Genomic DNA, 27809 nt, shown 5'->3' on the forward strand with positions numbered 1-27809 from the left:
TTAAAGTACATAACAGTTTATTGAAACATTAAAAAAGCATACAATACACTTCAGAATAATGTTAAAGAACAAGTTAAAAACAAATTTATAATTTTGTGACCTGCACAAAAGTATAGGACAGACAAAACTAAATTGTAAAACATGGGACTTGAAAATTACAAAGCGTACATTCACAATAAAAGTTTCAACCAACCCTGGTGTTATAACCTCACAATCTTATATACATCGGGGAGGAAAAGCATGAATTGTACATGAACTTGCGTCGACGCGTTTCGGTGGTTGTACGTATTATTGGGTGCCACCTTTGTCAAGACTATTATTTTCGTTGTCTGTCGTAAAGTTGGATCCTCATTGATGTCCTGCAGGTTACTATTGCGATTTCTATCCCTTAGAAGATTAAGAAACTTGTCCAAGTCAGTCAATCAGTGGACACTTTTATGCGACTGGTCGTCCGCTGTCCATAATATGCGCCGTGCTACGATTCAGAGCCGGTTTATAGCATTAGCCTGAGTGGATCACTCAATATAAGGGGATAACTCGATGTAGAAATTAGTTGTGAAGGCGCGGTGGGCTGCCTTGTCTTGGTTACGTGCTGGGGTACTTCAGATCATTAATATTGTCATATCCCCTGTTAAAGAAGTAGCGTGTCTTCACTGTGGGTGTCCGTTTTCGAAAAGTACCCCAGCACGAAACCAAGACAAGGCAGCCCACCGCGCCTTCACAACTAATTTCTACATCGAGTTATCCCCTTATATTGAGTGATCCACTCAGGCTAATGCTATAAACCGGCTCTGAATCGTAGCACGGCGCATATTATGGACAGCGGATGACCAGTCGCATAAAAGTGTCCACTGATTGACTGACTTGGACAAGTTTCTTAATCTTCTAAGGGATAGAAATTGCAATAGTAACCTGCAGGACATCAATGAGGATCCAACTTTACGACAGACAACGAAAATAATAGTCTTGACAAAGGTGGCACCCAATAATACGTACAACCACCGAAACGCGTCGACGCAAGTTCATGTACAATTCATGCTTTTCCTCCCCGATGTATATAAGATTGTGAGGTTATAACACCAGGGTTGGTTGAAACTTTTATTGTGAATGTACGCTTTGTAATTTTCAAGTCCCATGTTTTACAATTTAGTTTTGTCTGTCCTATACTTTTGTGCAGGTCACAAAATTATAAATTTGTTTTTAACTTGTTCTTTAACATTATTCTGAAGTGTATTGTATGCTTTTTTAATGTTTCAATAAACTGTTATGTACTTTAAATTTTGCTTATATTTTTAACTTTCGGATGTAAATTTTACTGTGTCATAGCTAATTTTCAGCTTTTCCTGTACACAACCCAAGGGAATTAATTTGTTTTGACCTAAGTGTACTGAACCATTTTTCCTGACACATAATTCACCTGCGACTGGTAATACTGACATAGCAGGCAAAACGGGTGCAGCTTCGGATTCAACATTCAAAATCATAAGGTTAATGGTAAAGTTACCTAATCCATATACTTCATTTTCTAGATCAGTTCCTGTCCTTGTAGGAAGTCCCTCCTTGTTAGGGTAGCAAGCTTTAAGCAAAACTAAATTCAGGTTTCCCCAAACCCAATTTCCTTCATAAACTATAGTATCAGAATCTAAAGAATTAATCAGTCTAAACCATGCACCACATGAGCCATTGTGTGTGAACGGGTACGGAAAGAGGGGCAGAACTCCCTTGTATTTCTGAAAGGGAGGGAGTCGGCCACATATCCAACAATTTGTAGCGTTATTGGTCAGATGGGAGTGATGTAACATACTAATGAATGTGTTGTTGCGCAGCGCAAGTCTGTAAGACAATTCATGCGGAGGTAATTCGCTAAAAGAATGTTCGGCAGTGACGTTGAAAGCAGAATGTGCACGCTTGAAAATAGGGTAATAGATATGCAATAATATACTGGCAGCAATAATCAGCAGACTCAGAAAAAACATAATCAATAATGTCACTATACAGTGACTACGAAGAGATTTACAATATGCACGTTTCGTGAGCTGTATCTGTCTATCTCTCTCTCTATCTCGGTCTAGGGGATACATGTCAGAGACTAATTTAACCGATTCACCTAGGGGAGGACTTAAACAATTAAACTGTCTGACTTGCTAGACCGTAGTTTCAGTCTATATTCCTCGGAGGCTGTTTTCTCAACCAGGGGGAGTTTTGAGTCAGTCTGTGGAGGAGGGCAGGGCTTAGAGTTCAAGTCCGAAGGGAGTCCGTGAAACTTCTTAACGTGGCTTGAGTGCAGCCACCCTTTTCTGCCCTCAACCTTCACGGCGGTCCTCGTCGTCAGAAGAACCAATTTCGGGGTTTGCCAGCGGGGTTCCAGCGGACTTCTCCGGTCGAAATTGCGAACAAAAACAAAATCCCCGGGAACCACTTCATGGGGCTTCACCTCGGTGTTGTCGGGAAAGGCTGCAGCTACCTGTGAACGACAAGATTGTAGTGCAGACATCAAGGAAGCAAGGTAATCTGTCAGCATAATACAGTCAACATCTGTTATTTTACGAGGTATGGGCGTCCCCCACATATTTGGTGGCCTACCGAAGACCACCTCATACGGGGATAGCCCTGTTCGAGAATGTGCAATCATTCTCATGTAGAAGAGCGCAACTGGCAAAGCTACTATCCAGTCAACACCTTTCTCTCTGCATATTTTTGAAAGTCGGATTTTCAGAGTCTGATTATGACGCTCCACGAGACCTGCTGCCTCGGGATGCCGGACACAATGGAATTTCCATTGGTAGCCTAACAGGAGTGTAATGTGTTTCACAAGCTCGGATGAGAATGGCTGACCGTTATCTGAGTACACGATACGGGGCAAACCATACCGTGGGAAGAATTCACGAACCAGCTGCTTGGCAGTGGTCGGAGCAGTGTAATCTGGGACTGGATATGCTTCTGTCCATCGGGAAAGTGCACATACGACTACAAGGACATATTTGAATCCTCGACACCGTTCCATCTGGATATAATCCATCTGGAGGACTTCAAAAGGGTGATCAGGAGGCTGAAATCCACCTTGCTCTACGGGAATGCTTTTACCTGGATTGAACTGACAACAAATCATGCAAGTACGCACTTTCTGTTTGGCTGCTGCTCGAAAGTTCTTATTGAACCATATGTGTTGAATACTGTCTAGCATGGCTTTTTCTCCTAGGTGTGCTGGACTATGTATCGTGTTAATGATGACTTGAACCATAGAGTCGGGGAGAAACCATGTAGATTTTCCCTTCGTCATCCATCCCTGATCTGTTTGGATCCCTCCTAGTTCAGTCCATTTCTTTATTTCATCTGGTGTAGCATGTGTCTGGATGTCAATTACATCATGTGCGGGATCCCTGACTGTCATGCAATGTGTCGATGTCGGAACTATTGTCTTTGTCACGTCAGTTACATGAGTTTGATTCTGAGCAGTTTGCTTAGCTGTTCGATCTGCCAGGTCGTTACCCTGGGAAATGATATCGGTGACTTTTGTATGTGCTTTACACTTCATGATAGATATTGCAGTAGGCAGATGTATTGCATCTAACAGTGTTTGAATGAGGGGACCGTGTTGAATGTTGGCACCGTGAGAAGTTAAGTACCCTCTCTCTCGCCAAAGGACTCCGAAGTCGTGAACGACTCCGAATGCATAACGTGAATCAGTGTATATGTTAACTTTCTTATTTTTGGCTTGAATACAGGCTTGTGTCAGAGCGATGAGCTCTGCTGCTTGAGCTGACAGGGTGTCGGTACAATTGGTTTCAATAACTTCGGTGTCAGTCGTGACTGCGTAGGCAGCCACTAATTCACCTGTACTTGTTCTCATACATGAACCATCCACATAAAGTGTCAGGTCTGGATCTGGTAACGGGACGTCTGTCAAGTCTTGTCTGGGTTTCGTCGTAATAGTAATGACTTCAATACAATCATGTGCCAATGGGTCTACGCCACTTAAGGGCAAAAGTGTGGCAGGATTTAATGTACTACAGCGTCTGATTTCTATGTGTGGCTGAAACAATGTCAATTCATAACCTGTCAGTCTTGCTATAGTCAAGTGTTGGGTCTGTGTACGGTTTAAAAGAACTTCCACGGAATGTGGAACTTGCACTGTCAATTGATGTCCTAGTACTATGGAATCGCTTTGTCTGATTGCTAAAGCTGTCGCTGCAACTGATTTCAAGCACGCAGGCAGAGCCTGGGCTACTGGATCTAATGTGCTAGAGAAGTAAGCACACGGTTTGTGTGAACCTGCTTGTTCCTGAGTGAGTACTGACAAGGCAGTACCTTCACGTTCTGTGACAAAAAGTGTAAAAGGCTTACTGTAACATGGTGTTGCTAAAACAGGTGCTTGACATAAGGCTTTCTTTAAGTCTTCAAAAGCTTGTGTATGTTCTTGAGTCCAAGGGAGGACAGTCGAAGACGCTGCCTCCTGGGTTGTCAACTGAATGAGTGGTTTTGCTAGAAATGCATATTGGGGAATCCATTGTCTACAGTACGAAGTGAGGCCTATAAAGGCCCGCACCTCCTTTTGTGTCTTGGGTGGTGACATGTTTACAATTAACTGGATGCGATCAGATGTGAGCTGTCTCCCCACTTTGGACAGCAAGTGACCAAGGTACACAACTTGCTGAACACAGAATTGCAGCTTCGAAGGGGATACCTTGTGCCCCTTGTCAGCCAGAAAATGTAAAAGCGTAAGTGATGCTGTTTCACATTCGGGTTCGCTCCGGGCGGTGATCAGCAGATCATCGACATACTGAAGTAGGGCGGTGTTAACAGGCATGTGGATACTGTCAAGTTGTCTTTTCAGTGCTTGGCTATAGATGCTGGGGCTTTCTGTGAATCCTTGAGGTGCGCGTGTAAATTTGAAACTTCGTCCATTTAAACAGAATCCGAACAAGTATTGGCTTTCCGGATCGATTGGGACGCTAAAGAAGGCGTTCTTGAGGTCAATTACAGTAAATAACGTTGCTTCTGGATCAATAGCTGTCAGTAATGAAGAGATATCTGGAACCACGGGGTACTGTGGTACAATGCATTTATTCAATTCGCGCAGATCAATAACTAATCGATAAACTGGTGGTGCATTTGGATCAGTACGTTTAAGAACTGGAATGATAGGAGAATTACATACATTGGAGTCGGTCTCTACAACCACTCCTTGTGCAATGAGCTCGTCAATGATTTTCAGTAAAGCCACTACAGCATCTGGTGGTAACTTGTATTGCCGAATTCGTGGTAATACCACTCCTGCTTTGAGTGTGACTCGATATGGTGTAATGTGCATACAACCTACATCAGTGGGGCCTTGTGCCCACAAATGTGCAGGGACATTCTGTAATCGGTGATCCATGTCTTTCAATACATAGTGACCTTTAAAATCTCGCAAGAATAATCGTACTCCTTCCGGAGAACAGCATATTATAGCTCCTAGAGCTTTCAGTGTCTTTATACCTAGCAAGTTTTCTGGGCATGATTTTGTAAGCAATAAATCTGTAGTCCGTGTCAGAGGACCAACTGCAATTGGAAGAGGTTGTGTTACTTCGTTAATAATAGGTTTTCCTGAAAATCCAAGGGAAACATTCTGTGAGCCTGAGAGGGGTGCCCCTGGAACCTCATCGTGACTAATCGTTGTTCTGCTTGCCCCTGTATCAATTAAAAACTTTCTGTCTTTCCCTAATACTTGACTGTGTACATAAGGACCCTCTTGATCTACAGGAACCTCAATAAGAGGCAAGCCAACCTCCCTCTCTAGGCTGTTTCATGTGTATCGCTGGTAATCGGGGTAGTCATTTTGTGCATACTGGTACATCTGTTGTGTCGTGTTTTGTGTTGCGGCAATAGGCTGTGGCTGTGTTACTGCTACGGTCTGTTGTGAAGCTGGCATAGGCGGTATATGCTGTATATTCTGGGGTACTTGTTGTTGGGCTTGATCTTGTCTAGGTGGACGTGGTCTCTCCTTGGTCTTACCCGTGGAGATATTGTGTTTCAGAACTGCACAATCGTTTATATAATGACCTGGCTGTTTACAATAGTTACATACCCCTTTAACAGGAGTCGTTGAATTACTGGGCTGGGTCGCACCCTTCTTGTGACCGTCAGCTGGAACTGACTGGGCAACTAACATTTTCATTTTCGTGTCTTTCATACGTCTTTGTTCGTGTTCTTGTTCTTCTCTAATTCTATTCTGGTGGTACTGTAACATTTGTAACATTTGTGACAGGGTATTAGCTTGCCAAGTACTCTCGACTTTCAGTACTCTGTTCTTAACCTGGGGTAGTGAATTCTCGACTAATTTTGTTACAAAAAGATGTGGATATAATTCGCTACTTGCTTTCAGGCCGCTGTTAATACCAAAACATTTTTCAAATCGGGAATAAAAATCACTAGTGTCTTCATCGGGTTTCTGTTTACAGGCTGAAATTGCACCCCAGTCTTCCTTTTTCGTACTTAATAAACGTGGCAATACTTGTACTAACAATCCTGGTAACGCTTTAACTTTGTCTCCAAGCCCTAGGCCTGGAATTCGGGTATTTTCTTCGTTTTCTAATGCAGCCCAATCAATCTTTGCATTTCCCACTTCCCATTCTTTTTCTTTGAGTTTCTCGTAAATACCAGCAGGCAGTAGTACTTTCAATATTTTCATATGGTCAGGATAAGTGTAATCACCCATCAGTAACATATCTTTTATTTCACGATGAAAACCTGCGGGATCTTTGTCATGACTAGGAACTAATTTTTTCATTTCCAATAATTCTATTTTAGTTATGGGCGTGTACACAAACACGCGTCTGAGCGTATTATCATCATTCTTAACTGGGTGCACCTCTCGTAACGGATTCTGTCTGTCTATGTAATAAATTTTTCTTTCCATGGAGTGTGTTGAATCAGGCTGTGGGCACAGGAAGGCACTATATCTGTGCCGATGTTCTAGAATTACTTTAATTAGATCGGTACCTAAACCTCTCCATTTATTCATGAGTAGTTCTGCTAATATATCAGGCAGGGGACCTGGATCAGAGTGTTGGCTTCTATACAATAGGAGTAGGTGTTGTATCATGTATGTACCAGCTAAACGCTGTTCGCTTGGTGTCATATTCAAACATGTGTGTGCTAACGCATCATCACTATATTTCTCAGAATTGTCAGCCCATTGTACTGCTGACCTAGCTAATTCTTGTTCGTCCATAGAATCGAGTACATGGTACCCCATTCGTTCTCGAAGTCTGTTGTCAGTGGCTTGGAATAAGTGTTCAGGCGTTCTCGGATTAGACATGGCTTCCTGAAAAATTCTTTTACTTTCTGGACGTACTGGACGCATTGAATTATTATAGGATCTTCCTTTACCTACATAAGCTATCATTTCTCTAACTGGTAATTGTGCTTGTCCTCCTGTCTCTTCTGGTGCGTCCTCCTCCCCCGAGGATTCAAGTTTGTCTGAATCTATTTCTGGTGCTGGCTGTCTTCTTTCATGTATCTTTATTACTGCATTTCTGATCCTTCGGTACATATTTTCTATACAAGCCTGTTTATCATGATTCCCGTCCGCTATATTCTGACCCCATCTATGAAGTGCTTTTATTTCCTCCGGGTTTGCACCTGGCCTGTCCACTTCTCTTATTAGGCAGTTTATGAAAAACCGTAATATTTTGCCTTGAGTATCAACTTTTTGGTAAGCCATGGCCTCACCAATACTTTCAGGGCCTATCCCTGTTTGAACAAAATGATATATTCTATCTAGATGATCAACCATTCCAGGTAGTGTCAATAAAAAGTTTGTAACTCGTCGCAGTCGTACTGATGCGAGCATCATTCTGTCATCATTCTTTTTACCGGGTACTGGATCATATCTACAATCTGCAAGACGTTCTTTATATATGTCAAAATCGGCTGCTTGAGGTGTACGTTGCTGTGCTAAATCCCTATAAGTCCATCGATGTGTTGGTGGTGGGGTTTGGAAACCTATCGCCCCTCCTGACGCGCCTCCTGAAGCGCCGGATCCGAAGGGATTCGTTGGGTGTAAAGTAGGAGGAATAGGTGCAGGAAGAGGTGGAAGGATAGCCGGAAGGGTTGGAACGGGAGGAGGAGTAGCTTGTCGCGGAGGTGGGGGTTGACTATCTCGGGGTCGAGCGCCGCCAGTAGGAGGTGTGCGGGGCGGTGCGGTATTAACATATTCGGGGGCTACATCGTCTAGATAGGAGGACAGGAAAATATCCTTTGCGGTTTTATGATGTATTTTAGTCGGGAGTATTGGAGGTGGCAGATCTTTTGGTACTTCCGGGTTGGCCTTAGGTAAACCCTCGGCCAGAAGAGGATACATACCATTCATAAGGGTGTTTCGTTGTCTATCTACTTGTTCTATTTTTACTCGGATACCTTCCTCAACTAATACGTTTTCTCGGGCCTTGTCTGAATCCTCTCTTCTCTTCTTTTCTGTGCGCTTTTTCTGTACGCCTATGCGATTCTTTACGCCATAATTCAATGGCATCTTTCTGTGACTGTCTGGCTTTCTTTTTCCATAATGCTTCTTCTACTCTCATGATGCAATCCGCATCCCATGTCCCAGCAGCGGGCCATCTCTGATTCTCTGCTAGATCCTTAGTGTAGTCCACCCATAAATCGAGATATAAAACGGCATCTAGGCCATGTTTGTGGTACATAAAGTACCCTGGAGTGTCCCTAGGTGGAATGGGAATGGCTTCCTCGAGTATCCCTTTTCTAGTTTTTATCTGTCTTAATTTGGAGAATAACGGCATCTTAAAAATCAGGCTACTTGATCCTTACTTAGATATGAACACAATTAACACAATAATCACAGTAATGAAAATCGAACAATCACTCATACCACGACTTTTTGAAAACACATTAAAACATTATAAAACGAACAACAATGATTAGAATAAAACTAGCTAACGACATGATACTGGATGTACTGCTAAACAGTACAGATACACCGCTAAACAGTGCAGACAGGATATACTGCTAAACAGTACAGATACACTGCTAAACAGTGCAGACCAGGTCTGTGTACCCAAACCCGTCTTGACCGGCACAAATTAATGCGCACGTCTAGATGCGTCCCCAGCAATGGTACTCACCGGGAAGCACGGAACGGAAGGCCTCGGAAACTGGACTGGACTGGACCGGACTGGACTCGACTCCTGACGCAGATACTTCAGAACTTCGGAACCTGGTGGGCCTCTGTATACCTCGGATCTTGCTCTCTCAGCTAGGCTCTGGTCGGGATCCTCCGCACTCCTCACCGCCTCGTCTGGGTGTTGATCGCAGCCTCAGTCACCTCCGTTGGCCTGAGGGAGTTACAGGAAATCCTGCGGGTACGCGTAGTTGTCCGTCCGGCTGTGGCAGGGGGCTAGGCCTGCAACGCACCTCCGGCGCGTGGGGTGGGGGAGGGTCCCTGTTCGGGCGCCAATTATGTGGTAAATTTGAATTACCTATACTTAATTTATGCGGTAAAGTTCAATAAGAATAACTCAGTCAAAAAGAAGAGGCAAAATCCGTGATATTTGAGGTTTATAAAGGGGTTTTATTCCTTAAAAAGGAATTTGTATTGGTTCGAACCAAGGTAGCATACCATTCCGTCACCACGTAGGTTCGGGAAGGGACTGACAGACAATACTTTATTGACAGTTAATCGTATATATAGTCAATGCATTACAGTAAAGGCAGATGCAGTAGGCGTAACAGCTGAGAGGAGAGATAAGAGTACACATACGTAATGAAAAGGCGTTACAATAGGCGTGCATGAAGGCGTTTACTAGAAACGTCATTAAGAAGATGTCACAAGTGGGTGGATCCATAAGAGAATCCTGCAGTGTCAGCAGAAATACATGGCAGAGATGCGCGCGCAGGCAGCATGACGTGTGATTGACGTGTAACTGGAGGGTGAAGGGGACTTGACATTTAGCCCTACATGAGGAAACAGAAGTCTGGGAGGTCAGATCAACCTAATCCCAAATCGTATCTAATATCTCGTGTTTAAGGAACTGTATTATCTGGAAGGAAAGGTCTCCCGGGCAGAGGCTATTCTATACTAACTGTGAGTGCGTGTATAAGCGTTTACGTGTCTGCATGAGATGCGAGGGGGCATGGGCCTACCATGGTAACAGGAGCTATGAATTACTTGCACGGAGACAGTGAGGTCGGGCCCTTTGCTCTGCAGCTGGAAGGATGTTTACTTGAACTACTAGACAGGAATGTATTTTTCGAGGAGCGGAGCAGATAACTTGAAGGTTGAATACAGTCTTGGCAGGCCGGCAGGATGAGCCAGGCACCGCTAGCCGCGCAGGGAGTAAGACAAAGGTCACGGATACAGATGCAGGCCCCGGCTGACACATTCAGAGGCAGAAGGCAGGAAAAGGCTCTATAGCAGAATTCAGGGCCTTCTTCGCCAGAGCTGAAAAACGTGTAAAGTACACCACATAAAGACGTTGGCAAGGCATACTTAGGAACGGAATATTCGACCCATTCATGGTGGATCTGAAAGAGGACATGTTAACGTTGGACGCAAATGTATTTGCGTCTTCATAGCTGGAAGTGGAGGGAACATACATGTACTTGTAGCGCGTACACGGAGTCGTTGGGGTCTAAGATAGGGGACACAATTGATCATAAAAATTCATATTTCCTCACCTGGCCCGCCCCTCCTCCCCGCTAACGCCTCCCAGCTGCTGACCCTCCCACGCTCCGCCCGCTCCACTATCCATTTAAGGTTGATGACCCAACGCGCAGCGTCCACACGCTATGGCCGCACCGAAGGTGCGCCAAAGGTAAGCCCGTCTACGCCCGTCCGCGCCGAGACCGCGCCCAGCGCCAGACCCCCTGGTTCCCGTAAGGCCCAGCCCACCCGCATTACATACGATTCCTCCTCCCTCCTTGAACTTAACCCCGGCCGACTCCCCAACTGCGCCCAAGCCGCACCCGGACACACCCATGGACCCTTCACATGCAACTCCTGCAAGTTTGACGGCACAAAAACCAATTCCTCATCCACTAACACCAAACATAGATCTGACGCCTACTACCTAAAATGCATCTTACTCAACACCCGATCGGTCCACAGCCACGCCATCAACCTTTGGAATCTACTAGACACCATCTCTCCAGACGTCGCCTTCCTAACTGAGACTTGGATGAACGCCTCTTCAGCCCCAGACATCGCCATAGCCATCCCGGAAGGCTACAAGATCATCCGAAAAGATCGCACCAACCAAACAGGAGGAGGCATCGCCATCGTCCATAAGAACTCCTTCCGCATCACAACCAGCTCGGACGTCAACCTCTCTAGCGCCGAACACCTTCACTTCCAGATCCACACCGACCCCAAGACCACACTCAGAGGCACCCTCCTCTACAGGCCACCAGGACCCCGTGCACAATTCACTGAAGACATCACTGATTTCATCACCCAACACGCCCTCTCCTCCGAGGACTACATTCTATTGGGAAACCTCAATTTTCACCTGGAAAAGAGCAACGACAACAACACCACCACCCTTCTGGACAATCTCGCCAACCTCGGACTCAAACAACTTGTTAATACCCCCACACACCACGCAGGACACAACCTCGACCCTATCTTCACCTCCAGCAAACATATTTCCTTCAGTCACACCACAGTTCTCCAATGGACGGACCACAGCTGCATTCACTTTGTTTACAATAAGTCCATAACCCACAACCACCCTCAACCTACTCTGCGAAGAAACTGGAACAAAATCACCATCGACCAGATCTCCACATCGCTTCTTCATAACCCCCCTGCCCACTCATCGAACCCCAACCAAGCAGCCATTAACCTCACTCAATGGCTAACCAACACCGCCGACAACCTAGCACCTTTGAAAAAACGTCAAATCAAACTAGGCAACAAAAACGCCCCCTGGTTCAACGAGGATCTTAAGAAATCCAAGAAACTCTGTCGCTCCCTTGAGAAGGCCTGGAAAAAAGACCCTAACACCAACACCAGGGACGCCTTCAAAAACGCCACCCGCATACACCACCAATTGATCCGGATTGCCAAGAAAACCGCATTCAAAGACCGACTAGACAAAAACGCCCACAACAGCAAGAAATTATTCAACATCATCAAAGAGTTTACCAACCCCACTGCCAGCTCCAACGACATCACCCCCTCTCAAACCCTTTGCGACTCCCTAGCTTCGTTCTTCCACGACAAAATCGCTGACATCCACAACAGCTTTGGCAACCAACCCGAAGACCAACCCACCCAACCCTCAGCCGCACCTTCACCCCCTTGAACATCCTCAATGACTGGAACCCAATCTCCATTGAAGACACCATCCACCTGTTGAACTCCATCCACTCAGGATCCCCCACAGACCCATGCCCTCACCACATCTTCAACAAAGCAAACTCCATCATAGCACCACACCTCTGAGACGTCATCAACTGCTCTCTCAACTCCGGCACCTTCCCAGAAAGCTGGAAACACGCCGAACCCAGCGCCCTTCTGAAAAAACCCACAGCTGACCCCTCCGAACTCAAAAACTACCGCCCCATCTCGCTCCTTCCATTCCCGGCCAAAGTCATCGAGAAAGCTGTCAACAACCAACTCGCCGCCTTCCTCGAAGCCAACAAATCCCTCAACTCCTCACAGTCCGGCTTCCGAGCCAAACACAGTACTGAGACCACACTCATCGCAGCAACAGACGACATCCGAACTCTACTGGACAATGGAGACACAGTCGCCCTCATCCTCCTCGACCTCTCCGCAGCCTTCGACACAGTCTGTCATAACACCCTGTTACAACGACTCAGAAACATCGGAATCCAAGGAATAGCACTGGAATGGATCACCTCATTCCTTGCCGGAAGAACTCAGAGAGTACGCCTCCCACCATTCAAGTCAGAGGCCACTGAAGTCATCTGCGGCGTGCCACAAGGATCTTCACTCAGCCCCACCCTCTTCAACGTATACATGAGCCCCCTCGCGACCATCGCACGCCAACACAACCTCAACATCATCTCCTACGCCGATGACACTCAACTGATCCTCTCACTCACCAAAGACCCAAACACCGCCAAAACCAACCTTCATGAAGGAATGAAAGAGGTAGCCGAATGGATGAAGCATAGCCGTCTGAAACTGAATTCAGACAAAACAGAAGTCCTTATCTTAGGCACCTCCCCCTCCGCCTGGGACGACTCTTGGTGGCCAGAAGCCCTTGGAAAAGCACCCATCCCGACGGATCACGCACGGAACCTAGGCGTCATCCTGGATTCCTCACTCTCGATGACCAGACAAATCAACGCCGTCTCTTCATCTTGCTTCAACATTCTTCGCATGCTCAAAAAAACATTTCGCTGGATCCCCACCGAAACTAGAAAAACGGTCACCCACGCACTGGTCACAAGCCGCCTGGACTACGGAAACAACCTTTACGCCGGTACCACCGCAAAACTTCAGAAAAAACTCCAACGCATCCAGAACGCATCAGCCAGACTCATACTAGACATCCCGCGCAAAGAACACATTTCTGCTCACCTGAAAAACCTCCACTGGCTCCCCGTCAATAAGAGGATAACTTTCCGCCTCCTCACCCACGCACACAAAGCTCTCTACGAACTTGGACCCGATTGCCTCAATGCACGTCTTTCCTTCTACACCCCCTCCCGCCAGCTGCGCTCTTCCAACCAAGCCCTCGCCGCTGTTCCCCGCCTCAACAAAACCACCATGGGAGGAAGATCATTCTCCTACCTAGCGGCCAAAACCTGGAACTCACTTCCCTTGCACCTTCGCCTCACTCAAAACCACCTAGCATTCAGAAAGCAACTTAAAACCTGGATATTCGTGAAGTAATTCCCCACCCCTCCTCAAGCGCCTTGAGACCCTCTGGGTATGTAGCGCGCTATATAAATTTCTTGACTTGACTTGACTTGACTGTACCAGGCCTCAAGATGGCCCCCACCCACAGGGCCAGGACCCAACACCACCCCGAAAAGTCGAAAAACACTCAAAAATCACCACAATCCCATGGCATTTATGTCCTCAATGATGTTTAAATTCAAGACACCCCAGAAAAAGACTAGGCCCATGCACCACTGAGTAACCCTTGGGCATAATGGTTGAAAGCAAGGCAAACTGGGTGCAGGCTTGAGCCACTGCCTGGCTTAAAAATGGCCCCTTGACCCCCAACACATGGCCAGGCCTGCCTGTACCAGGCCTCAAAATGCCCCCCACCCACATGGCCAGGCCCCAACAACACCCCAAAAAGTCATAAAACACTCAAAAAGCACCACAATCCCATGCCATCCATGCCCTCAATGATGTTTAAATTCAAGACACCCCAGAGAAAGACTAGGCCCATGCACCACTGAGTACCCCTGGGCATAATAGTTGAAAGCAAGGCAAACTGGGTGCAGGCCTAAGCACACTGCCTGGCTTCAAAATGGCCCCTTGACCCCCACCCCGTGGCCAGGCCCTGCTTGTACCAGGCCTCAAAATGGCCCACACCCACATGGCCAGGCCCCAACAACACCCCAAAAAGTCAAAAAACACTCATGAATCACCACAATCCCATTCCATCCATGCCCTCAATGATGTTTAAATTCAAGACACCCCAGAAAAGACTAGGCCCATGCACCACTGAGTACCCCTTGGGCATAGTGGTTGAAAGCAAGGCTAACTGGGTGCAGGCCTGAGCACACTGCCTGGCTTAAAAATGGCCCCTTGACCCCCGCCACATGGCCCGGCCCTGCCTGTACCAGGCCTCAAAATGGCCCCCACCCACATGGCCAGGCCCCAACAACACCCCAAAATATCGAACGATACTCAAAAATCACCACAATCCCATGCCATCCATGCCCTCAATGATGTTTAAATTCAAGACACCCCAGAGAAAGACTAGGCCCATGCACCACTGAGTACCCGTCGGCATAATGGTTGAAAGTAAGGCAAACTAGGTGCAGGCCTGGGCACACTGCCTGGTTTAAAAATAGCCCCTTGACCCCCACCACATGGCCAGGCCCTGCCTGTACCAGGCCTCAAGATGGCCCCCACCCACATGGCCAGGACCCAACACCACCCCGAAAAGTCAAAAAACACTCAACAATCACCACAATCCCATGCCATTTATGTCCTCAATGATGTTTAAATTCACGACAACCCAGAGAAAGACTAGGCCCATGCACCACTGAGTACTCCTTGGGCATAATGGTTGAAAGCAAGGCAAACTGGGTCCAGGTCTGAGCACACTGCCTGGTTTAAAAATGGCCCCTTGACCCCCACCACATGGCCAGGCCCTGCCTGTACCAGGCCTCAAGATGGCCCCCACCCACATGGCCAGGCCCCAACACCACCCCTAAAAGTCGTAAAACACTCAAAAATCACCACAATCCCATGCCATCCATGCCCTCAATGATGTTTAAATTCAAGACACCCCAGAGAAAGACTAGGCCCATGCACCACTGAGTACCCCCGGGCATAATAGTTGAAAACAAGGCAAACTGGGTGCAGGCCTGAGCACACTGCCTGGCTTCAAAATGGCCCCTTGACCCCCACCACACGGCCAGGCCCTGCCTGTACCAGGCCTCATGATGGCCCCCACCCACATGGCCAGGCCCCAACAAACACCCCAAAAAGTAAAAAAACACAAAAATCACCACAATCCCATGCCATCCATGCCCTCATTGATGTTTAAATTCAAGACACGAAATACAAGAGGTCCAAAGTTCCCCGAGAATGTATAGAGAGGGAAGGAGTGTGTAAATAAGGACTAAGAGAGTGGAGGCAGGGAGCAGCAGGCTCCCTTGTCAGACCTGAGAGGCCTCACACACCCAGCGAGCTAGATGTCAAGCTTCATCATTGGCCTCTTGCTCCTCGTCAGACTGGCGCTGCAATGTCTGACGGGCGCCTTAAAGGCGCTCTTTGTCGGAGTTCTTTTGTTCAAGCCAATGGTTGTGTGCGTGTGAGGGGGAAATGGGGGTGTAGTCGTGTGGGGATAGTGATGATAAAAAAGGTGAATCAATACACAAGGACTTTTATTTGCGTGACTGATTCCCTTGGTTAAATGTTAATGTAGATGCATCTGAGACTGTTACAGTTTGTATGTTTATTCAGGTGCCAAGTGAATGTGTCGGACAGTTCGATTTCCTTACACTGTATTGTCTGTGGAAATACAACACACCCCCCACATTGGTAATGGCCCACCACAGGTGGTAAGCTCATGTGTGGTGTTGTTTTTATCGTTACTATATATACCAAAATGTCTACAGGCCTTCCCTTCTGATAGGCCCTTTGTTTTTAATATTCCTTGGAGTGTGTGAATTCTTTAAGAGAGCAAGGGTTACCTACTGCTGGATGAGGTGATGGTGCCATTATAAGTCACTTGGCTTGTTGTCTCACATCTCTTCTAGGTCAACCCTCTACCGCAGAACCACTAGGCCTGCACCCTTAAGACCCAGAGAGGTTGTATTGATTCTTTTTATCTTTACTTTTGGTTTTTCACTGTGTAGTACTGTTCACTTGAGGTCCTGAGAAATTGCAAAATTAAGCAAGAAACATGTCGACCTGATCAGAGGGTCGAGGTAGTTCCACTGTGCCCCTTACAGCCTCTATCTCCCCTCCCACCTTTTAACCAAGGGAATCAGTCACGCGAATAAAAGTCTTGTGAATTGATTCACCTTTTTTATCATCACTATCCCCACACGACTACACCCCCATTTCCCCCTCAGATGCACACAACCATTGGCTTGAACAAAAGAACTTTGACAAAGAGCGCCTTTAAGGCGCCCATCAGACATTGCAGCGCCAGTCTGACGAGGAGCAAGAGGCCAATGATGAAGCTTGACATCTAGCTCGCTGAGTTTGTGTGAGGCCTCTCAGGTCTGACAAGGGAGCCTGCTGCTCCCTGCCTCCACTCTCTTAGTCCTTATTTACACACTCCTTCCCTCTCTAAACGTTCTCGGGGAACTTTGTACCTCCTGTATTTCATGTTTGATTGGACATGTACACTGGACCCCGCTAAATATTGTCCAGATCTGGTTCCCTCTATTTGTATTAAATTCAAGACACCCCAAAGAAAGACTAGGCCCATGCACCACTGAGTACCCCTGGGCATAATAGTTCAAAGCAAGGCAAACTGGGTGCAGGCATGAGCAGACTGCCTGGCTTCAAAATGGCCCCTAGACCCCCACCACATGGCCAGGCCCTGCCTGTACCAGGCCTCAAAATGGCCCACACCCACATTGCCAGGCCCCAACAACACCCCAAAAAGTCGAAAAACACTCAAAAATCACCACAATCCCATGCCATCCATGCCCTCAATGATGTTTAAATTCAGGAAACCCCAGAGAAAGACTAGGCCCATGCACCACTAAGTACCCCTGGGCATAATGGTTGAAAGCAAGGCAAACTGGGTGCAGGCCTGGGCACACTGCCTGGTTTAAAAATGGCCCCTTTACCCCCACCACATTGCCAGGCCCTGCCTGTACCAGGCCTCAAAATGCCCTCCCCCCCACATGGCCAGGCCCAAACAACACCCCAAAAAGTCGAAAAACACTCAAAAATCACCACAATCCCATGCCGTCCATGCCCTCAATGATGTTCAAATTCAAGACACCCCAGAGAAAGACTAGGCCCATGCACCACTGAGTACCACTGGGTATAATGGTTGAAAGCAAGGCAAAGTGGCTGCAGGCCGTAGCACACTGCCTGCCTTAAAAATGGCCCGTTGACACTCACCACATGGCCAGGCCCTGCCTCTACCAGGCCTCAAGATGGCCCCCACCCACATGGCCCGGCCCCAACACCACCCCAAAAAGTAAAAAAACACTCAAAATTCACCACAATCCCATGCTATCCATGCCCTCAATGATGTTTAAATTCAAGACACCACAGATAAAGACTAGGCCCATGCACCACTGAGTACCCCTTGGGCATAATGGTTGAAAGCAAGGCAAAGTGGGTGCAGTCCTGAGCACACTGCCTGGCTTCAAAATGGCCCCTTGACCCCAACACATGGCCAGGCCCTGCCTGTACCAGGCCTAAAAATGGCCCTCACCCACATGGCTAGGCCCCAACAACACCTCAAAACAGTCGAAAAACACTCAAAAATTACCACAATACCATGCCATCTATGCCCTCAATGTTGTTTAAATTCAAGACACCCCAGAGAAAGACTAGGCCCATGCACCACTGAGTACCCCTGGGCATAATGGTTGAAAGTAGGCAAACTGGGTGCAGGACTGGGCAAACTGCCTGGTTTAAAAATAGCCCCTTGACCCCCACCACATGGCCAGGCCCTGCCTGTACCAGGCGTCAAGATGGCCCCACCCACATGGCCAGGACCCAACAGCACCCCAAAAAGTCAAAAAACACTCAAAAAAAACACCACAATCCCATGCCATTCATGCCCTCAATGATGTTTAAATTCACGACATCCCAGAGAAAGGCTAGGCCCATGCACCACTGTGTACTCCCAGGCATAATAGTTGAAAGCAAGGCAAGCTGGGTGCAGGCCTGAGCACACTGCCTGGCTTAGTATTGGCCCCTTGACCCCCACCACATGGCCAGGCCCTGCCTGTACCAGGCCTCAAAATTGCCCCCACCCACATGGCCAGGCCCCAACAACACCCCAAAAAGTCGAAAAACACTCAAAAATCACAACTATTCCATGCCATCCATGCCCTCAATGATGTTTAAATTCAAGACACCCCAGAGAAAGACTAGGCCCATGCGCCACTGAGTACCCCTGGGCATAATGGTTGAAAGCAAGGCAAAGTGGGTGAAGGCCTGAGCACACTGCCTGGCTTAAAAATGGCCTATTGACCCCCACCACATGGCCAGGCCTCAAAATGGCCCCCACCCACATTGCCAGGCCCCAACACCACCCCAAAAAGTAAAAAAAACACTCAAAAATCACCACAATCCCATTCCATCCATGCCCTCAATGATGTTTAAATTCAAGACACCCCACAGAAAGACTAGACCCATAAAACACTCACAACACCTGGGCTTACTGGCTAGTGAGGCTTTACAGGCACCCCAACATAAAAAAAAAATCAACATATAAAATTCCATTACATAAATGAGAATTAAGTTAAAAAACAAATCACAGCAACAGTTGTATCATGCACCCATGACTAACCCTGGGCCTACTGGATACTGTGGCTACCCACCACAATATATATTTTGTTAAAGTTGTGAAAAAAGTTTTAGAACTGTAGTTTCCTCAACTGCAATGCCCCAAACAAACAACACCAACTTACTTGTAAAATCTGAAGTCCAAAAGTGATCCAAACTCCAAAGTCCAAAAAGTCCTCAAATACAAATCCAGCAGCAGTCACAGAAAGTAATCCTTCCAGCTCAACAGCAAAATGAAAAGTGACCAGTATCTGCACAAAGCACTGGGAGGAGCCTAATGGACAGGAACAGGAAGTTGGAGACTCTGAGGCACTTCCTTCCTCCCACCCCACCCCAAAAACAGGACTCCTGCACCAAAAAGTGTAGTCAAATGTCAATTTGAGGAGTTATTCTGATCAAAATCATCATTTTCACAAGGTTTATGCTTCCTGCGGTGGTTTTCTTGTGCAGAATTACAATTTTTGCAATTTCGGGAACGTGAGCTGTTCAAATCTCCCGCCGGAAGTCAGCTGCGCACCGTTGCGGGCTTTTATGACGTACTCGCCTTTTCAAACTCTCGCCGTGCAAGATGGAAAGCCGCGATAACTTAATTGCGTTCCAAAAACTTTCGCTCGATCACGCAGCAAGATCGAAAATGGCGCAGCACATGCAAAACCTGAAGAAAAACAACTAGGCGGACTCAGAATCACGGTAAGCCAACGCCGCGCCCGCGATATGGTATTTACCAAGCGCGACCAAGCAAAATAATTCGTAGCTTGCGAATTTGTGGATTATTGGGTAAATTTGCGCGATTCGCGGATCACGAAATCATCAAAAATCCGCAAATTCGTCTGCGAAACGGATTTTATGCCCACGCTTATTTGGGAGCCATTGAGGAGCTTCTACTACTCAGGGTAATGACCTCGCTGTTTTTACCACTATTTATCTCCGACCTAAGTCTGTCTCACTGGATCCCCATGCTGATTTTATCCAAGTTGCCACTTAGTTTATGTACCTCCCTAGCTAAGTTGTCAACCTTTTCATGAAGAGGCCTAATCAGCTCAATTAATTTGTCATAGAAGGCTTCTATATTAAATGTGCCAAGGGCTGCATCTAGATTTTGTTTACATCTTGTTCTTGTGGTGACCATATTCCCCAATGTAAGAGTTCTTTTGTCCTATTTTACCTTCAAATTTCCCTGCCCTAATGTTTTCTTTTTGTGTCCCTTGATTTTAATTGGAGAGGCAGCTGAAAGGTATTGGGTGATGTCCACGGCAGATAGCCTAGGTGTGTTAGAAATGCGAGAGTGCTCATCGTCAATATTGATTGTACCCTCAGTTAAACCGGTATCCTGAATAACTGCATTAGTAGGACTAGGCACTTCGCTTATATTAACCTGATCAACTAACATGATGCTTGACCCCCTAGAAAGGCGCCTCTCAGTGCGATCGATTTCTTTGGTGAGGACACTAACTGCTTTTACCAGGTAAGTGTCTATAGTATTACACGTATTTTCAAGCATTTGTTTTGCACGTCTCCTTGCCATTGTTGGCACCTATCAGCACTCACTCCACAGTATAAAACTTAATTAAACTAAAAGAAATAGTTACTGAAGAAACAAAAATACAATTAACAGTAGACCTTACCCCGGCCACATAATTTCAAATCTTTGCAATGCAATGTTCGGCGTCAGGGCAGTTTATAATTCCCATGGAACAATTTTTGGAGGGGGACCCAGCCCGGCCTCTTCTGGCCCACGACAGCCTATGACGGCCCCACCCTTGTCCCGGACTTCTCACGGTGCCACCCGCGCGCGTCCCACGTTGCGTAAGTGCTGCCTTTCTTTTAAGCGCCACCGGGCGCGAAAGTGGGCGTGGGTCTTGTCCGGCCGCAGGGAGTCCTGGGAGCTGTAGTCTCCCCCCTCGGCGGCCGCGCAGTTGGAACAGGCAGTGGCGGCATGGGAGACCAACAGCAGATGTCCCAGTTATCAGGCGCCAGGTCAGGAAAGGTGAGTGCAGACCGAAAAACAAACAGATGACCCACGTAGATTGCCTCCGCAGATCCCCACCTCCACCGAAGCACTGCCTTTCTTTTAAGCGTCACCGGGCGTGGAAGTGGGCGTGGGCCTCGTCTGGCTGCAGGGAGTCCTGGGAGCAGTAATCTCCCCCCTCAGCAGCTGCGCAGTTGGAACAGGCAACTGCGGCAGGGGAGACCCACAGCAGATGTCCCCGTTATCAGGCGGCAGGTCAGGAGTGGTGAGTGCAGATCGAAAAACAAACAGATGCCCCACGTAGATTGCCTCTGCAGAGTACCATCTGCCCACCAACTGGAGTATTCAGACACCTAAAATACCATCTGCCCAACACCTAGAGTATCCATACACCTAAACCAGCATCTTTCAGACAATTTGGAGTATCCATGCACCTAAACTACCATCTGCCCGACAACTGGGGTATCCATACACATAAACTACCATCTGCCCAACAACTGGAGTATCCATACACCTGAACTTCCATCTGCCAGACAATTTGGAGTATCCAGACACCTAAAATACCATTTACCCAACAACTGGAGAATTCATACAACTAAACTCCCATCTACCCAGTTACTGGAGTATCCATACACCTAAACTACCATCTGCCGACAACTGGAGTATCCATACACCTAAACTATCATCTGCCCAACAACTGGAGTATCCATACACATGAACTACCATCTGACAGACAATTTGGAGTATCCAGACACCTAAACTACCATCTGCCAGACAACTGGGGTATCCATACACCTAAACTACCATCTGCCAGACAACTGGGGTATCCATACACCTAAACTACCATCTACCCAACAACTGGAGTATCCACACACCTAACCTACCATCTGTCTGACAATTTGGAGTATCCAGACGCCCAAACTACCATCTGCCTGACAACTGGAGTATCCAGGCACCTAAACTACCATCTGCCTGACAACTGGAATATCGATGCACCTAAACTACCATCTACCCAACAACTGGAGTATCCACACACCTAACCTACCATCTGTCTGACAATTTGGAGTATCCATACACCCAAACTACCATCTGCCTGACAGCGTGAATATCAATACACCTAAACTACCATCTGCCTGACAACTGGAATATAAATACACCTGAACTACCATCTGCCTGACAGCAAGTATCCATACACCTAAACTACCATCTGTCCAACAAATGGAGTATCCACACACCTAACCTACCATCTGTATGACAATTTGGAGTATCCATTCACCTAAACTGCCATTTGCCGACCCTGGAGTATCCTTAGACCTAAATTATCATCTGCCCAACGACTGAAGTATCCACACACCTGAACTACCATCTGTCCAACAACTGGAGTATATTTACACCTGAACAACCATCTGCCAGGCAATTTGGAGTATATTTACACCTGAACAACCATCTGCCAGGCAATGTGGAGTATCCCTACACCAAAACTACCATCTGCCGACCCTGGTGTATCCATAAACCTGAACTACCATCTGCCCAACAACTGGAGTATCCATTCACCTAAAGTATCATCTGCGGACAGCTGCAGTATCCACACACCTAAACTATCATCTACCCAACAACTGGAGTATCCATGCACCTAAACTACCATCTGCCCAACAACTGGAGTATCCATGCACCTAAACTACCATCTGCCCAACAACTGGAGTATCCATGCACCTGAACTACCATCTGTCCAACAACTGGAGTATCCATGCACCTAAACTACCATCTGCCCGACAACTGGGGTATCCATACACCTGAACTACCATCTGTCCAACAACTGGAGTATCCATGCACCTGAACTACCATCTGCCCGACAACTGGGGTATCCATACACCTGAACTACCATCTGCCCAACAACTGGAGTATCCATGCACCTGAACTACCATCTGCCCAACAACTGGAGTATCCATGCACCTAAACTACCATCTGCCCGACAACTGGGGTATCCATACACCTGAACTACCATCTGTCCAACAACTGGAGTATCCATGCACCTAAACTATCATCTGCCCGACAACTGGGGTATCCATACACCTGAACTACCATCTGCCCAACAACTGGAGTATCCATGCACCTGAACTACCATCTGCCCAACAACTGGAGTATCCATACACCTGAACTACCATCTGCCCAACAACTGGAGTATCCATGCACCTAAACTACCATCTGCCCGACAACTGGGGTATCCATACACCTGAACTACCATCTGCCCAACAACTGGAGTATCCATGCACCTAAACTACCATCTGCCTGACAACTGGGGTATCCATACACCTGAACTACCATCTGCCCAACAACTGGAGTATCCATGCACCTGAACTACCATCTGCCCAACAACTGGAGTATCCATACACCTAAACTAGCGTCTTCCATACAATTTGGAGTATCCATGCACCTAAACTTCCATCTGCTAGATTACTAGGGTATCCATACACCTGAACTACCATCTGCCCAACAACTGGAGTATCCATGCACCTAAACTACCATCTGCCTGACAACTGGGGTATCCATACACCTGAACTACCATCTGCCCAACAACTGGGGTATCCATACACCTGAACTACCATCTGCCCAACAACTGGAGTATCCATGCACCTGAACTACCATCTGCCCAACAACTGGAGTATCCATACACCTAAACTAGCGTCTTCCATACAATTTGGAGTATCCATGCACGTAAACTTCCATCTGCTAGATTACTAGGGTATCCATACACCTAAACTACCATCTGCCCAACAACTGGACTATCCATCTACCTGAACTACCATCTGTCGGACAATTTGTAGTATCCATGCACCTAAACTACCATCTGCCGACAACTGGAGTATCCATTCACCTAAAGTATCATCTGCCGACAGCTGCAGTATCCACACACCTAAACTATCATCTACCCAACAACTGGAGTTCATACAACTGAACTCCCATATACCCAGTAACTGGAGTATCCATACACCTAAACTAGCATCTGCCCAACAACTGGAGTATCCATACACCTGAACTACCATCTGCCTGACAATTTGGAGTATCCAGACGCCCAAATTACCATCTGCCTGACAACTGGAGTATCCATGCACCTAAACTACCATCTGCCTGACAACTGGGGTATCCATACACCTGAACTACCATCTGCCCAACAACTGGAGTATCCATGCACCTGAACTACCATCTGCCCAACAACTGGAGTATCCATACACCTAAACTAGCGTCTTCCATACAATTTGGAGTATCCATGCACCTAAACTTCCATCTGCTAGATTACTAGGGTATCCATACACCTGAACTACCATCTGCCCAACAACTGGAGTATCCATGCACCTAAACTACCATCTGCCTGACAACTGGGGTATCCATACACCTGAACTACCATCTGTCCAACAACTGGGGTATCCATACACCTGAACTACCATCTGCCCAACAACTGGAGTATCCATGCACCTGAACTACCATCTGCCCAACAACTGGAGTATCCATACACCTAAACTAGCGTCTTCCATACAATTTGGAGTATCCATGCACCTAAACTTCCATCTGCTAGATTACTAGGGTATCCATACACCTAAACTACCATCTGCCCAACAACTGGACTATCCATCTACCTGAACTACCATCTGTCGGACAATTTGTAGTATCCATGCACCTAAACTACCATCTGCCGACAACTGGAGTATCCATTCACCTAAAGTATCATCTGCCGACAGCTGCAGTATCCACACACCTAAACTATCATCTACCCAACAACTGGAGTTCATACAACTGAACTCCCATATACCCAGTAACTGGAGTATCCATACACCTAAACTAGCATCTGCCCAACAACTGGAGTATCCATACACCTGAACTACCATCTGCCTGACAATTTGGAGTATCCAGACGCCCAAATTACCATCTGCCTGACAACTGGAGTATCCATGCACCTAAACTACCATCTGCCTGACAACTGGGGTATCCATACACCTGAACTACCATCTGCCTGACAACTGGGGTATCCATACACCTGAACTACCATCTGCCTGACAACTGGGGTATCCATACACCTGAACTACCATCTGCCTGACAACTGGGGTATCCATACACCTGAACTACCATCTGCCCAACAACTGGAGTATCCATGCACCTAAACTACCATCTGCCTGACAACTGGGGTATCCATACACCTGAACTACCATCTGCCTGACAACTGGGGTATCCATACACCTGAACTACCATCTGCCTGACAACTGGGGTATCCATACACCTGAACTACCATCTGCCTGACAACTGGGGTATCCATACACCTGAACTACCATCTGCCCAACAACTGGAGTATCCATGCACCTGAACTACCATCTGCCCAACAACTGGAGTATCCATGCACCTGAACTACCATCTGCCTGACAACTGGGGTATCCATACACATAAACTACCATCTGCCCAACAACTGGAGTATCCAGATGCCCAAATTACCATCTGCCAGACAACTGGGGTATCCATACACCTGAACTACCATCTGCCCAACAACTGGAGTATCCATGCACCTGAACTACCATCTGCCCAACAACTGGAGTATCCATGCACCTGAACTACCATCTGCCTGACAACTGGGGTATCCATACACCTGAACTACCATCTGCCCAACAACTGGAGTATCCATGCACCTGAACTACCATCTGCCCAACAACTGGAGTATCCATGCACCTGAACTACCATCTGCCTGACAACTGGGGTATCCATACACCTGAACTACCATCTGCCCAACAACTGGAGTATCCATGCACCTGAACTACCATCTGCCCAACAACTGGAGTATCCATGCACCTGAACTACCATCTGCCTGACAACTGGGGTATCCATGCACCTGAACTACCATCTGCCCAACAACTGGAGTATCCATGCACCTGAACTACCATCTGCCTGACAACTGGGGTATCCATACACATAAACTACCATCTGCCCAACAACTGGAGTATCCAGACGCCCAAATTACCATCTGCCAGACAACTGGAGTATCCATACACATGAACTACCATCTGCCCAACAACTGGAGTATCCATGCACCTGAACTACCATCTGCCCAACAACTGGAGTATCCATGCACCTGAACTACCATCTGCCCAACAACTGGAGTATCCATGCACCTGAACTACCATCTGCCTGACAACTGGGGTATCCATACACCTGAACTACCATCTGCCCAACAACTGGAGTATCCATGCACCTGAACTACCATCTGCCCAACAACTGGAGTATCCAGACGCCCAAATTACCATCTGCCAGACAACTGGGGTATCCATACACCTGAACTACCATCTGCCCAACAACTGGACTATCCATCTACCTGAACTACCATCTGCCCAACAACTGGAGTATCCATACACCTGAACTACCATCTGCCCGACAACTGGAGTATCCATACACCTAACACCTTTTCACTAGTCATGTGAAGGCCTCTCGGTGAGTGCAAGACCAACAGACTAGAAAAAAATCACAATGGAATAAAATTCTAAAATGCATGACACCGACGTTAAACTGCAAGAAGATTGTAAAGTTTATGTTTGATTAATGACCCGATTATGATCTTGGCAGACAGGGGAACTTGTAATATGGCAAACAGGTATTCAATCCGCCAAGATCCTGTCCGGAGCCAGTACCCATCTCTAACGGGTCATTGCCAGACAGAAGACAGAACCAGGGACAGAATGAATTCGAAGTTGCTACGGTGGTATGTATAACAAGTTTATTTTCCTTTCTTTTGTTTCTTAGTTCTACATAGACTGACGTTGCTGCATAAGTCAATTCTGTTCTTTTGACATAGCTTTTGATTGGTTCTTGCTATTGTTAAATTCTTATTAAAAAATGAATAACTCATTCTGATGCTGTGGCCACCCTCATGCTCTGACCCTCGGTTTCATTGCAGTCACAAATGTATTAACTTGTTTATCGATAGAGACTCATTCCACTCTTCTCCAGTGTCGAAGTGCTATACATAGAAGGTTGTATTGCGCCTTTTAATGATAGTCACGCTATCAACCCTAGAAGGATAGATGGCTGAGTTGTTCTAGTCTAGGTTGAACGTGAAGCATTCAGCTCACTGAGCCATCTTGCCAGCTGAGCTCCTTGTGTGCTTGCCATGTGACCTGCAGCTGTGGACCCCTCAGAGGGGCCTCTGAGGGGTCCAGCCCTCAGCCATGTCAGACTTGTCATTGGCCACTTCTTCTCTTCCAGAGTTTGGACCAGATCTCTCCTCGGAGAGTCCTGACGACGCATCTGCACCGAGACAACATCCCCAGGTCCACGGAGGCGAGCAGAGTGAAGGTAAGCGCTGCTCTCAGATGGTGAGTCTCAACCTCTGCTCTGTTGATACATTTTACAGCCGTGCAGTGTTGAACCCACCTGACGACTATACTATGGTGGAGGTGAAACCACAGGTATGATAGATGAATGGCAGAGACGTTTCCCATTGAGGGATTGTGAGTGACGTCAGATAGGAAGGGAGAGCAAAGCCTAAGGTGTCTGACGTCATTCCAAACCAGGGGTGAAAAACATCCCTTTATTCACATTTTAGCTTTCTATAACTTTATGTTGTGGATGGCTCCACCCAAATTATCCGCCCCTGCTCCAACATATACCCAGGTGCAGGGAGTCGCGACAGAGCCAAATGTAACTCTTCCTTCTGCC

At 47.0% G+C, this 27809-nt stretch overlaps 1 protein-coding gene across 1 annotated transcript in view; it reads left to right on the forward strand.

The window, feature by feature from the left end:
- Positions 1–27809, forward strand: part of LOC147672976 (sulfotransferase 6B1-like) — a 334704-nt gene that overhangs the window by 140371 nt on the left and 166524 nt on the right. The window contains exon 3 of the mRNA XM_086947844.1: positions 27357–27446. Coding sequence (XP_086803970.1) covers positions 27357–27446 — 90 coding nt within the window. The remainder of the gene's footprint in view (positions 1–27356; positions 27447–27809) is intronic.

This window comes from Lissotriton vulgaris (assembly GCF_964263255.1).
Source record: "Lissotriton vulgaris chromosome 7 unlocalized genomic scaffold, aLisVul1.2 SUPER_7_unloc_1, whole genome shotgun sequence".
In the NCBI taxonomy this organism is placed as follows: domain Eukaryota; kingdom Metazoa; phylum Chordata; class Amphibia; order Caudata; family Salamandridae; genus Lissotriton; species Lissotriton vulgaris.